General features: G+C 44.5%; 1 protein-coding gene and 1 pseudogene across 1 annotated transcript in view; both read right to left on the bottom strand.

The window, feature by feature from the left end:
* Positions 1–10,591, bottom strand: part of LOC143955497 (uncharacterized) — a 78,308-nt gene extending 67,717 nt beyond the window's left edge. Inside the window, exons 1-3 of the mRNA XM_077465534.1 lie at positions 10,507–10,591; positions 6,698–6,812; positions 6,150–6,393 (exon numbers count right to left, since the gene is read on the bottom strand). Coding sequence (XP_077321660.1) covers positions 6,150–6,393; positions 6,698–6,793 — 340 coding nt within the window. The 5' untranslated portion in view covers positions 6,794–6,812; positions 10,507–10,591. The remainder of the gene's footprint in view (positions 1–6,149; positions 6,394–6,697; positions 6,813–10,506) is intronic.
* On the bottom strand, positions 8,540–8,644 carry LOC143956431 (U2 spliceosomal RNA; annotated as a pseudogene).
* Positions 10,592–15,090: the final 4,499 nt, after the last annotated feature.

Genomic DNA, 15,090 nt, shown 5'->3' with positions numbered 1-15,090 from the left:
TGACCATTGGTCTCCAATGGTGTTGTACTGACACCAGGACATTTGCTACTTCCATTGGCTACTTCCAAAGTCTGAAGGACAGTAAACTGGCCCTTTCTTTGGAAAGTTTTGGGGACCCCCTGATATTAACTTTCCGTGATACACCTTTTTCCTTTCAATATTATCAACATTTTTATTTCCTTAGGTATGAAACTCAGTTTGAGTGTTTCCCAGCAGAGAAGAAAAATTCTGTGCCACGAAGACGAAGTGTTCCAAGTCATTATTATATATCTGACAAACAAACAAGGTTTACTTCATAGTTTATTTAGAAATTGATTACACGGGACTACAAAGAAAGGTAATTGGTTGTGGGCAATTACAGGGGTAGAATGATCGGCGTTTTAGGTATGCCTATGGAAAGTATAGTAAAATTGTTAGGACGTAACGCGTAGGTTCAAGGTCCTTGACTGGTTAAAATATTTCAGGTACACCCAAGCCATCAGGAAGGTGTCGCTGAGATAAGTGGCTCCATACTTAGCTGCATGTTGTCAGATCGACATACTAAAGCAGTGGTTGCCAAATTGTCTGGTAAAGGGGGCCTCAAATGGGACCCTAATGTCTCCAAAGGACCACATATAATATTTATTACGTGTTGAAAACTGCCACAGACTGAAGCAGTGCTGGGACAAGGTCATCTAGAGCCCAGGGCAAACTGCGCCACCAAACCCCCCCCCCCCCCCCCCGCCCCCAAGGTGTATGAGCATTATGTGTCATCAAAAATTCCCCTCCCCATAAAAAAACTGAGCATAATCATTTTCAACCCCTAAGCATAAATTCCCCCTCCTCCCAGTGCAAATCTGTTCCCCTGCTGAAATCCCCCACCCCCCAAATCTCCCCCAATTCAAGTGCCCCCCCCCCCCAAAAAAAAATCACTCCTCCTAGCACAAATTATCTACCTCTAAAATTGCCCCTCCCAATAACCCCACTGCAAATCCCCCCATTCTAACACAAAGCACCCCAGTCATCCCTCCTAGCACAAATCTTCTTCCCCCATTCCTCCTCCCCCTAAATTTCCGCTCCTAGAACAATACTCCCTGCTGCCCCCCAAATCCCCCTTTCCAACACAAATCCCCTCCCCCAATTTCCTTGTGATGCCCCCCCCCCCCACACACTTCACATGATATCACAGTGCCCAGGGCAGCCTCCCCTCCTGCCCACCCCTTGTCCCGGCCCTGGACTGAAGACCTACTAGAGAAATGAATCAGATCATCTAATGGAGTGGTTGGAGACTGAAGTTATGCCAATATGATTTATATAGAAGACGTTTTCTGTACTTGGGAGAGTAATAGACGTTATGTTGTGTGGGTTCTCTGATGTTTGGTAACATGTGAACTCTGAGAAAAACATTTCCCGCACTCGGGGCAGGAATACGGCTTCTCGCCCGTGTGGCACCTCTGATGTCCATGAAGGTGGGCCTTCTGTGTAAAGCATTTCCCGCACTCAGGACAGGAATACGGCTTCTCGCCGGTATGAGACCTCTGATGTATGTAAAGCTTGGACTTCTCCGAAAAACATTTCCCGCAGTCAGAGCAGGAATACGGCTTCTCTCCCGTGTGAGTTTTCTGATGGGTATACAGATTTGACTCGTTTAAGAAACGTTTCCCACACTCAGGGCAAGAATACGGCTTCTCTCCGGTGTGAGATAAGCGATGCCTGACGAGCTGCGCTTTTCGCGGGTAACACTTGCCGCACTCAAGGCAGGAATACGGCTTCTCGCCCGTGTGAGTTTTCTGATGTCTTTGAAGGTGGGACTTCTCCGAAAAACATTTGCCGCACTCGGGGCAGGGAAACGGCTTCTCGCCCGTGTGAGTTTTCTGGTGCCTGTAGAGATGGGACTCCGTTAGGAAACACTTCCCGCACTCACGGCAGGAAAACGGCAACACCCCCGTGTGAGATGTTTGATGTCTGACTAGTTGTGATTTGCGCGGGTAACATTTCCCGCACTCGGAGCAGGAATACGGCCTCTCCCCCGTGTGTGATCTGCGATGTGCGACCAGTTCATATTTTACCGGGTAGCATTTCCCGCACTCGGGGCAGGAATACGGCTTCTCCCCCGTGTGAGATCTCTGATGTCTGACAAGTTGAGATGTCTGCGAATAAGATTTCCCGCACTGGGAACAGGAATACGGCTTCTCCCCCGTGTGAGATCTCTGATGTCTGACCACTAGCGATCTCGTGGCAAAACATTTCCCGCAGTCGGGGCAGGCATGCGGCTTCTCCGCCGTGTGAGATCTCTGGTGGGCGTAGAGGCTTGGTTCAAAGATGAAACTTTCTACACATTCAGGGTCGGAGAAGGTCTTCTCCTCCTGAGCTCCTCCGGGACCATCCCTCATAGTACGAGGTTGGTCGGAGTCATAGGGAGTCAATGGACTATCCACACTGTGAAGGCCACCAAAATCTCTTGTGAGGTTCTTAGCTTCTGTTTTAAAATCTGGAGACAAAGTTGGATGATCCTTTGAGGTTTTCTTGATAGCGTGTCCTGGAATATAAAAAAAATATTATTGTTACTGTATACGTGATCGAATTAGTTCACCCAAATCTGGATTCGATCTACGTCAGGTGGATTTGGGTAAGCAGATGTTCTCTGTGGGTGTCCCAAACTATTCTTCCCGCTGGAGAGAGCTTGGAGAAGCATTTTCTTTGGGAAAGATTCGTGTTTCATAGACATGTGCACTGACAAAAAAAAATGTGTTCGTTTTCGTTTTTTTTGCTTTTTTCGGAAATTCGAAAATTTGAAAAAAAATAAAAAGAAATAAAAAGAAAGAAAAATCAGTAAAATTCGAAATAATAACTAACTATTAAATTATAGGTATTGGAATTTCCTTTCAAATTTGGCTGTAACGAATACAAATTTATCCGTAGTTACGAATTATCTGAAATAACAAATGCCGCATCTAAACAAATGGAATGGAACGAATTAATAATAAATAATAATAATAAAAAGGTTTTATTATTATTATAGTTATTTATTATTATTAGATCGTTACGTTGCATTTGTTTAGATGCGGCATTCGTTATTTCAGATAATTCGTAACTACGGATACATTTGTATTCGTTACATTCACTAGCAGCCAAAGTTGAAAGGAATTTCCAATACCTATAATTTAATCGTTTTTATTAGTTCGTCAAATTTCCGAATTTTCAAATTTCCGATTTTCCAAAATTTAGAATACTCTAGATGAGGGAATTCGGAATTTCAGAATTTCGGGAATTCGGAATTTCAGAATTTCGGGAATTCGGAATTTCAGAATTTCGGGAATTCGGAATTTTTGGAAATTCAAAATTTTGGAAGTTCGGAAATTGGAAAATTCTAAATAAGGGAATTCGGAATTTCAGATTTCCGAACTTCCAAATCTCCAAACTTCCAAATCTCCAAACTTCCAAATCTCCAAACTTCCAAATCTCCAAACTTCTAAACCTCCAAACTTCAAAACCTCCAAACTTCAAAATCTCCAAACCTTCAAACTTCCAAACCTCCAAACTTCAAAATCTCCAAACCTCCAAACTTCCAAACCTCCAAACTTCAAAATCTCCAAACCTCCAAACTTCCAAACCTCCAAACTTCCAAACCTCCAAACTTCCAAACCTCCAAACTTCCAAATCTCCAAACTTCCAAATCTTCAAACTTCCAAATCTTCAAACTTCCAAATCTCCAAACTTCCAAATCTTCAAACTTCAAAATCTTCAAACTTCCAAATCTCCAAACTTCCAAATCTCCAAACTTCCAAATCTCCAAACTTCCAAATCTCCAAACTTCCAAATCTCCAAACTTCCAAATCTCCAAACTTCTAAACCTCCAAACTTCCAAACTTCAAAATCTCCAAACCTTCAAACTTCCAAACCTCCAAACTTCAAAATCTCCAAACCTCCAAACTTCCAAACCTCCAAACTTCAAAATCTCCAAACCTTCAAACTTCCAAACCTCCAAACTTCAAAATCTCCAAACCTCCAAACTTCCAAACCTCCAAACTTCAAAATCTCCAAACCTCCAAACTTCCAAACCTCCAAACTTCCAAACTTCCAAATCTCCAAACTTCCAAATCTCCAAACTTCCAAATCTCCAAACTTCCAAATCTTCAAACTTCCAAATCTTCAAACTTCCAAATCTTCAAACTTCCAAATCTTCAAACTTCCAAATCTTCAAACTTCCAAATCTTCAAACTTCCAAATCTTCAAACTTCCAAATCTCCAAACTTCCAAATCTCCAAACTTCCAAATCTCCAAACTTCCAAACCTCCAAACTTCCAACCCTCCAAACTTCCAAATCTCCAAACCTCCAAACCTCCAAATCTCCAAATCTCCAAACTTCCAAATCTCCAAACTTCCAAACCTCCAAACTTCCAAATCTCCAAACTTCCAAATCTCCAAACTTCCAAATCTCCAAACTTCCAAATCTTCAAACTTCCAAATCTTCAAACTTCCAAATCTCCAAACTTCCAAATCTCCAAACTTCCAAATCTCCAAACTTCCAAATCTCCAAACTTCTAAACCTCCAAACTTCCAAACTTCCAAACTTCAAAATCTCCAAACCTTCAAACTTCCAAACCTCCAAACTTCAAAATCTCCAAACCTCCAAACTTCCAAACCTCCAAACTTCAAAATCTCCAAACCTCCAAACTTCCAAACCTCCAAACTTCCAAACTTCCAAATCTCCAAACTTCCAAATCTCCAAACTTCCAAATCTCCAAACTTCCAAATCTCCAAACTTCCAAATCTCCAAACTTCCAAATCTTCAAACTTCCAAATCTTCAAACTTCCAAATCTCCAAACTTCCAAATCTCCAAACTTCCAAACCTCCAAACTTCCAAACCTCCAAACTTCCAACCCTCCAAACCTCCAAACTTCCAAATCTCCAAACCTCCAAACCTCCAAATCTCCAAACTTCCAAATCTCCAAACTTCCAAATCTCCAAACTTCCAAACTTCCAAACTTTCCAATTTCCGAAATTTAGAATTTCCGAAATTTAGAATTTTCGGAAATTTCGGAATTAACGAATTTGTGAAAATGCGTTAAAAAACAAATTCGGAACTAAACGAATTGCACATGTCTAGTGTTTCAGTCTCTCTTGTTATTTGCCATCACAAAAAAAAAAACTTGAATGTTTTGGCTATTCGTCTCAAAGAAGGACCTAGGTAAAGATCAGTCTGTGTTATCCTATCCTTACTACTGTAACAAACCTAATACTAAAACCATAATACAGATATCTATACAGGACAGGTGACCATTATTAACCTATTTTTAGATGATATCACTCAGCTCTCGCCCTACTCTGGACCAATCAGTGAGCAGTAACAGAGCAGAGATTAGAGAAGAATATATGATGGGTCACCTGTGCTGATCTCTGTAGGAGTGTCCTCCTCTATGAATGTCCTCGTCATTCCAGCCTCCTCCGTATATTGCTGATCATCCCTCACATCCATCTCTTCTACTTCATCCTCAACTTTCATCTTCATCAGATCTTCACCCTAAACCAACAGAATGGCAGAAAATAACATCTGTAACATAGAAGTATTTATGATGTGAGATCACATAGAAAATATCATCTTGTAGAGTCCACACATCATCTCCACATGTCAGAGTGTTCAATCACTTTATGTTCCCGACCCTCAACTCCACCTACCTGATGATGGTGGGGGATGGGGTGACCTTCCTGTGTGGGATCCCGGGAATACCGAGGACGGGGACATCTCTCTGGTGGGTTTCTGCTACTAGGTGGATCCATCATGTCCTTGTGTCCTTCTGAGAACTCCTCCATCTTCCCATACTCCTCATCCTCCTCTTTATACTCTTCTTTAAGAACAATATTATAATCCCTGAGGTTTCCACTCTAGAGATATAATAAGAACATTCATTGTAGCACAGAAATTTGTGTATAAATCATAACTACTAACAATTGTTCCTCTACCTGATGATGGTGGGGGATGGTGTGACCTTCCTGTGTGGAATACAGAGGACGGGGACATCTCTCTGGTGGGTTCCCATTACTGGATCCATCTGTAGGAAACACACACACTGACTGAATACATTGTTTCTATGTGTTTATCAGATGATGGGGGATCTAGGTGGAGCCTCCGTACTGCTCTCTCCTTTACAATAAAGTCTCCTCTTACCCGGTGATGTGAGGGGCGGCTGATTGTCCATCATGACGTCCTTGTAGAGATCCTTGTGTCCTTCTAAAGACTCCCACTCCTCCTTATAGGATGTCCCAAAATCCCCAATTTCCCCTGTAAGCAACTCAATAAGCTTTTTGGTGACTTCTAGAATTTTCTGCATGCTGTGTCTCTCAGGTGCCAGGGAGTGAGGTGAAGGCACTGTGATGGTCATGTGGTCACCAGACTTCACGGGAGGCAAACTCTGCATTAAAAACACCAACACTAAGATCATGCAATATTCCCAGAAAGATAAACCAATAACAATCATCTGACATCATCTAGAGGTCTAGAATAAGAACATGGTCTATTAACCAGACTAAACAAGAGTGATGTCATGTGACCTCCCAGAATCCTCCTCACCTCTCCGGTCAGGTCTGTGTTTTATTAATAGGGATAAGAGTGATGTCATGTGACCTCCCAGAATCCTCCTCACCTCTCCGGTCAGGTCTGTGTTTTATTAATAGAGATAAGAGTGATGTCATGTGACCTCCCAGAATGCTCCTCACCTCTCCGGTCAGCAGGTAGATGATCTCCAGGGTGAGGTTTAGTATCCTCTCCGTCATGTGACTCGGATCCCCTTCCATCCTCAGTGATGTGGTCATGTGATCTATGCGGGTTTCTCTGTAGACGGATAGCGAAGAATTATCTGGACTGTATTGGTTGTACAATATTAGGATGAGGATGTATAGGGGTTATTATGAGGGTTGATGTTATTTTCAGTACAACCATGGAGAAAAAAAAAAAAAAGGATGTCACCATTATGCTCAGATATATGCTGCAAAGGCAGCTGAAGGTCACTATGATATCATAGAAGGTGTCAACATCAGATGGAGGAGGTGCCAGGAAGGCTCCTATGCTGTTACCCCACCCCACCAATGGTACCAGTTGACCCCCTACTGAGCATCAATGTTTCCCCCACCATTCACTGAGCACCAGTGTTACCCCACCCTTCATTGATCACCAATGTTACCATTTACTGAGGCACCAATGTTACCACCCCCCACCGTGCGCCAATGTTATCACCCTCCTTTCATCACTGAGCACCATTGTTACCTTTACCCTTCACAGAGTACCAATGTTACTCATCGCTCTTCATTGAGCACTGTTACCCCGCACCAAGAGCAATTGTTACCCCTCCATCCACCACCAATGCTACCCCCTCTCTGAGCACCAATCTTATAAATTCATCACCCACTGAGCAACAGTAATACCCCCCACCCTTCGAACACATTTTCCACATTCCTCCTTGTCTGATACCTATTTTTTCTATTGAAAAAGCCCATGGCGTGCAAACACACCCAAAAAAACTTCCACCCGGTGCATAAAAAAAGTGCACACACATAAAGAGTGACACACTAAAAAGTGCAGACGGGTGCCTGATGTCCTCCAAAGAAGGACCATACCCTGATCCCCCGGGGCGTTAGGCTCCAGACAGGGACTGAGGTACCAGACTCAACAAGTGGGACCCGGACGAAACCGGAATCCCTCCTTTCCCCGGGAGGACTGCCGAAACAGAACCTCCTAGGTACTTGGTACTGTGGGGGCTTCCCCGAAGGTAGGCCCCCCCTCATGGAGATTGGACCAAGCCAGAAGGCCTATGTCCGCTCTCCCACAAGACGTTCAGGATTGGTCCGAGGACCGACACCCTACTAATCAAACGTGAAGTGACACACAGTGACAAACACACACAGATAAAATAAATAAAAAGTGGGGAAGGGATAGTGAAGAGGAGAGTGAAAAGTGACCATTGTGGAGTACAATGGCCGGCCCTCCGGCCAGGAATCAAAAATTCCTCTGGTCCTAGCCAAAAGGCCGGGCCCTAGAGGCAGGTGTAAAAAAAGCGTGTAATGGTGACGTGACCTAGGTGCCTAAATCAAAGTGCTGACGCACAGTGAAAGAAGGCACCCCTGGACTGCCACTCCAGGGGCACATCACCATGGGCTTTCCAACAAAAGCATCCCCGACAGCCCAGCCCAGACCACGACAGCCCCCACCACAGCCAGAAAGGCATGGAGATCAGCGAGCTTAGTGAGACCCTTTGCCATCAGGTCCCACCCTCACTCCCGTCACTCCTACCTAATTATATTCGAAAGGTACCGGCCGCCCCTCTGCTGGAACAGAAGAGCTAAGCGTTCCCTCCCGAAAAACTGACTGGGGCTAAAGCTGCCACAATCCAAGCCGGTCTGCCAGGGTCCCCTCCCCTGGCGCCGACCAGTGGTTCTCCGCCCTCACCAGGTGCATCCTTCCAGATGGCTCAGACTCGACCATGCATCGGCCCCCAGTTTACTGTCGGGCGGCACGACGTGGCCCCTACCGAAACCATCCTTCGGGATGCAAATTAAACCATCGGAGAGCGCCGCCCAAACCCTCTATAGGGATGGACCAGCACCTCCTTTGGCAACTGATAAGAACAGATACTACACTTGATCTTAGCCAAAAGGCCGAGAAGCGACCTTGTCTGATACCTATCTCCATCCAGTGTGTGGCCGTGCCTGAAATCGCACAGCCTTGTTTCAGAAGGTGTCCTTTTTTATCCAACACATGTATACCCTGGCCCCGTTGGGGAGAGCCGTAATCATTGTGTTCCCTTGAGGTCCTGCTTGGCCCTGGCTCACACCAAGGTGCGACTTGTCGTGCAATTTGATTTCAAAGCGCATGACAAGTCACAACCTGGATGGAAGCGGTCAAAATCAGTGCGACTTCGATTCCGTCGGAGTCGCACTGATTTTGAAAGTAGTTCTTGCACCACTTTTTGCAAGTTCAGGTGCGACTTGCATAGACATTAGTGTTGCCACCTCATCCCTTTAAACCCGAACACATATGAATTACACGGGTTCTGAGACAAATTTTTTTTTTTTTTTTTTGGTAGTTAAATGTTTCTTTTATTTGTCAGTATGCACCTGGTTAAAGGTAGCATGCATATTGACTTGATATAAAACATTTTGCATTGTACAACATCAATTTACTGAATGAAACCAGTCAGTAGATGTGTATCAAACACGTTACAGACAATATTGACCACTGTACAAACCCTGCTATGTCACACATAGTAACATAATGAAAATGTAACGCAGTTGTCTTTTAACGATAGGGACCTTGGTTTCAGTTCCAACACCGTACTGTCAGCATGGAGTTTGCATGCTTTTCTCATCTTTAGGGTTCTGTGCTTTAGTTTCCTCCCCAAAATACACTTATGTTGAGGGTCTTCTGACCAAAGTGTGTCTTTGAATCTGTGTTAGGGACATTAGATTGTTAGCTCCTCTGGGGCATGGATATATACATATGTTTCTACTTAAAAGGAAATCTGTTACAAAATAAATATGTAGAGTATCATTAGGTAATGATGAATCTATAAGACTATTTACTAAAGACAAATATGCTATTCACTCTGTTTACTTATCTCCAGAGGCCAGGGCTGAGTGCCTTAGTGGAGGAGCTAGAGTTACACTTTGTAAAAAATGTCCAATCAAGTGCATAGAAAATAAAAAATATATATTTGGGTTTACTTCCTCTTTCATTCCCTGCAAAGGCAAAGCATAATGGACTACTATGCATCACATAGTAGTCCATTATGTGTCACTTACCTGACACAGGAGCCAGCAATGTCTGAGACAAATTTAATGCAGCTAAGACACCAAGTGAGTTTAATTACCTCCTTAATCAGCCAAAGAACCTGTGTAATTCATATGTGTTCGGGTTTTAGGTGGCAACCATAACAGACATCTGTACATGAAGTCGCACAGATGTCTTCCAACTCGCACTAACAGGTGGTCGTAAAAATTGTGCAATTTTCAAGTGAAGTCGCACCATTTCAAATCCGCATTCGGTGTGACCGAACTGTAATAGTACGAAAAAGGAGGGGGGTCGAGATGCATGTGTGTGCAGGATGATAAATGCTCTTTCGGGAAATAAAGAATGTGTAGTTCTGGGCAGGGCCCTCCACTGGAGATCTCTGGAGGACAAAGGTTAGTATCTGGCGAGGTGGGCTGTGTGCAGGAGGATGTACCAAAGGAGTAATTCATTGTTCTCTAAACCCCCCCCCCCATCCTTCGACCCAAGAAAAGTCATAGAAACTGATAAGATGGAGATCTTGGAGATGTGGTGGCACATCTCCAAAATAAGGATAATGTTGCAGGACCGTAAGTGGGAAAATGTTCTAACCCTGAAAGGGTTAATCTAGGTTTCCACACTATATATGTGTGTATCATCATCTGCTGGAGATAAAAGACGTCACAGTGACTATGGAGGAAGAGGACGGAACATGACGGCGGGGGATGGGGTTACTGGGTGTAAATAGAAAATAATATCTTATTACCTCCTCTGCTGCCAGTTCCAGCAATGTCTCCTCTCTACTTCTTCCTGACTCAACTTTCACCTGGAGCTTCCTGTTTATACCTGACATCACTTCCTGTCTGAACCTGACATCACTTCCTGTTTGCCATCGCTAGCGACGTCCTGCTTGGAGGAATTGCAGCCTCCAAAAAGGTCTCGTAGTGTGAACGCGGCCTTGTGCTGTGTGTGTATGTACAGTATATCCTCCATAAATGGGGTCATCTCCACTCCCACCAAAAATTAACAAATTTCTGTTGCCTAAATTTAGTTGAAGTTCTCTAATTGTACCTGGCGCAATGAGAAAGAATCATCTACCTTTATGAAAACCTTCCCATGAGTTTTTTTCAAGCTCTGTTAAACCTGGGTAGATTTGGAGGGTGTCTGGGACATAGTGGTTGAAGTGGAGAATAGACCCTGCATGAAAGGTCCATCTCCATCATGGACCACACAACACGTGAAAGGGCTTTCTCCATTCCTGACCAAGCACAGTACGAAAGGTCCAACTCTATTCGTGACCTGACCAGTCCAATTCTACTCGTGACCACGCACCATATGAAAGGTCCATCCCCATTCCTGACCACACACTGTATAAAAGGTCCATCCCCATTCCTGACCACGCACCGTATGAAAGGTCCATCCCCATTCCTGACCACACACTGTATAAAGGGTCCATCCCCATTCCTGACCACACACTGTATAAAAGGTCCATCCCCATTCCTTACCACACACTGTATAAAAGGTCCATCCCCATTCCTGACCACACACTGTATAAAAGGTCCATCCCCATTCCTGACCACACACTGTATAAAAGGTCCATCCCCATTCCTGACCACACACTGTATAAAAGGTCCATCCCCATTCCTGACCACACACTGTATAAAAGGTCTATCCCCATCACAGGCCACGCACAAGGTCTCTCTCCATTCCTGATCACGCACAGTGCAAAAGGTTGATTGCTATTTCCTACCAAGCACAATATGAAAGGTCCAACTCCATTCCTGACCACACATATATGAAAGGTAAATCCCCATTCCTGACCACTCACTCTACGAAAGTTCCATCTTAATCACGGACTACGCAACACATGAAAGGTCCGTCTCTATTTCTGACCACACACAGTACGAAAGGTCCATCACCATTTCTTACCAAGCACTATATGAAAGGTTCATCCCCATAACTGACCATGAACCATATGAAATATTCATCCCCATTCCTGACCACACACTGTATAAAAGGTCTATGACCATCACAGGCCATGCACCATGGGAAAGGGTCTCTTTCCATTCCTGACCATGCACAGTACAAAAGGTCCATCGCTATTTCCTACCAAGAACAATATGAAAGGTCCAACTGCATTCCAGACCACGCACACATGAAAGGTCCATCCCCATTCCTGACCACACACTGTATAAAAGGTCTATCCCCATCATGGGCCACGCCATAGGGTTGCCACCTCATCCCTCTAAACCCGAACACTTATTAATTACACAGGTTCTGAATTTAATTACCACCTTAATCAGCCCCAGAACCTGTGTAAATAATATGTGTCGGAAATTAAAAGGGATAAGGTGGCAAACCTAGCCACGTACCATGCTAAATGTCTGTCTCCATTCCTGACCCCACACAGCACAAAATGTTCATCGCTATTTCTTATATATAAGGTCCAACTCCATTCCTGACCATGCACTGTATAAAAAGTCCACCCCCCTTACTGACCACTCACTGTATGAAAGGTCCATCTCCATTCCTGACCATGCACATATGAAAGGTAAAACCCCATTCCTGACCACTCACTCTATGAAAGGTCCATCTCCATCACAGACTACGCAACATGTGAAAGGTCCGTCTCCATCACAGACTACGCAACATGTGAAAGGTCCGTCTCCATCACAGACTACGCAACATGTGAAAGGTCCGTCTCCGTCACAGACTACGCAACATGTGAAAGGTCCGTCTCCATCACAGACTACGCAACATGTGAAAGGTCCGTCTCCGTCACAGACTACGCAACATGTGAAAGGTCCGTCTCCATCACAGACTACGCAACATGTGAAAGGTCCGTCTCCATCACAGACTACGCAACATGTGAAAGGTCCATCTCCATCACAGACTACGCAACATGTGAAAGGTCCATCTCCATCACAGACTACGCAACATGTGAAAGGTCCATCTCCATCGCAGACTACCCAACATGTGAAAGGTCTGTCTCCATCACAGACTACGCAACATGTGAAAGGTCCGTCTCCATCACAGACTACGCAACATGTGAAAGGTCCGTCTCCATCACAGACTACGCAACATGTGAAAGGTCCGTCTCCATCACAGACTACGCAACATGTGAAAGGTCCATCTCCATCACAGACTACGCAACATGTGAAAGGTCCGTCTCCATCACAGACTACGCAACATGTGAAAGGTCCATCTCCATCACAGACTACGCAACATGTGAAAGGTCCATCTCCATCACAGACTACCCAACATGTGAAAGGTCTGTCTCCATCACAGACTACGCAACATGTGAAAGGTCCGTCTCCATCACAGACTACGCAACATGTGAAAGGTCCGTCTCCATCACAGACTACGCAACATGTGAAAGGTCCGTCTCCATCACAGACTACGCAACATGTGAAAGGTCCGTCTCCATCACAGACTACGCAACATGTGAAAGGTCCGTCTCCATCACAGACTACGCAACATGTGAAAGGTCTGTCTCCATTTCTGACCACACACAGTATGAAAGTTCCATCATCATTTCTTCCAAGCGCTACTGTATATGAAAGGTCCAACTCCATTCCTGACCATGCACTGTACTGAAAGGTCCATTCCCATAACTGACCATGCACCATATGAAATATTCTTCCCCATTCCTGACCACATACTGTATAAAAGGTCCATCCCCATTCCAGACCATGAACCGTATCAAAAAGTCCATTCCCATTCCAGACCATGAACCGTATCAAAAGTTCCACCCCCAATCCTGACCATAAACCGTATCAAAGGGTCATCTCCATTCCTGACTACATACTGAATGAAAGGTCCATCCCCACTCCTTTTTTTCTGGTGTGGGACAGGAAGTCTCCATCTTACTGTTCTAACACACCACTCTATACTGTACGTAGCTGAGGTAAACAGTTTGTTTGGACCAGCTCGGCTCAAATTAACTATTTAAACTTCAATAAAGGTTGGAGAACAGCTTTAAGGGGTGCACAGATTCCCTGGACTCACAAGCTCTACACCCTTGGTGCCCAACCTGTGGCCCGTTGACACTTTCTGTAAGGCTCTCATGGTCCATGCGGACACATATCTGTTCCTATTGCCCTGTTATAGCAGTGATTTCTAGGTCTCATGTAATATGTCGCCAGTCTACAACTGTCTCCTGAAGCATGTTCCCAGTCTCCAACAACCCTTACAGCATGTTCATAGTCTCTGACCATCTCCTGCAGCCTGTCCCCAGTCCGGAGAATATCTTTTATCAAGTCCACAGTCTCTGACCATCTCTTGTATCATGTCCGCAGTCTCTGACCATCTCTTGTATCAAGTCCGCAGTCTTTAACCATCTCTTGTATCATGTCCGCAGTCTCTGACCATCTCTTGTATCATGTCCGCAGTCTCTAACCATCTCTTGTATCATGTTTACAGTCTCTGACCATCTCTTGTATCATGTTCACAGTCTCTGACCATCTCTTGTAACATGTCTGCAATCTCTGACTGTCTCTTGTATCATGTCCACAGTCTCTGACCATTCCTTGTATCATGTCCACAGTCTCTGACCATCTTTTGTATCATGTTTGCTGTCTCTGACAGTCCCCTGTACCATGTCTGCAGTCTCTGACCATCTCCTGTAGTATGTCTGCAGTCTCTGACCATCTCTAGTATCATGTCCGCAGTCTCTAACCATCTCTTGTATCATGTTCACAGTCTCTGACCATCTCTTGTATCATGTCTGCAATCTCTGACCGTCTCTTGTATCATGTCCACAGTCTCTGACCATTCCTTGTATCATGTCCACAGTCTCTGACCATCTTTTGTATCATGTTTGCTGTCTCTGACAGTCCCCTGTACCATGTCTGCAGTCTCTGACCATCTCCTGTAGTATGTCTGCAGTCTCTGACCATCTCTAGTATCATGTCCGCAGTCTCTAACCATCTCTTGTATCATGTTCACAGTCTCTGACCATCTCTTGTATCATGTCTGCAATCTCTGACCGTCTCTTGTATCATGTCCACAGTCTCTGACCATCGCTTGTATCATGTCCACAGTCTCTGACCATCTTTTGTATCATGTTTGCTGTCTCTGACAGTCCCCTGTACCATGTCTGCAATCTCTGACTATCTCATGTAGTATGTCTGCAGTCTCTGACCATCTCTTGTATCGTGTTCACAGTCTCTGACCATCTCTTGTATCGTGTTCACAGTCTCTGACCATCTCTTGTATCATGTCTGCAATCTCTGACCGTCTCTTGTATCATGTCCACAGTCTCTGACCATCGCTTGTATCATGTCCACAGTCTCTGACCATCTTTTGTATCATGTTTGCTGTCTCTGACAGTCCCCTGTACCATGTCTGC

This window comes from Lithobates pipiens, unplaced genomic scaffold (genome assembly GCF_037356315.1).
Source record: "Lithobates pipiens isolate NorthernLeopardFrog02 unplaced genomic scaffold, aLitPip1_a1.2 Scaffold_35, whole genome shotgun sequence".
Classification (NCBI taxonomy): Eukaryota; Metazoa; Chordata; class Amphibia; order Anura; family Ranidae; genus Lithobates; species Lithobates pipiens.
Note: the sequence above shows the minus strand (reverse complement) of the source record. Positions and strands in the feature narration are given on the sequence as shown.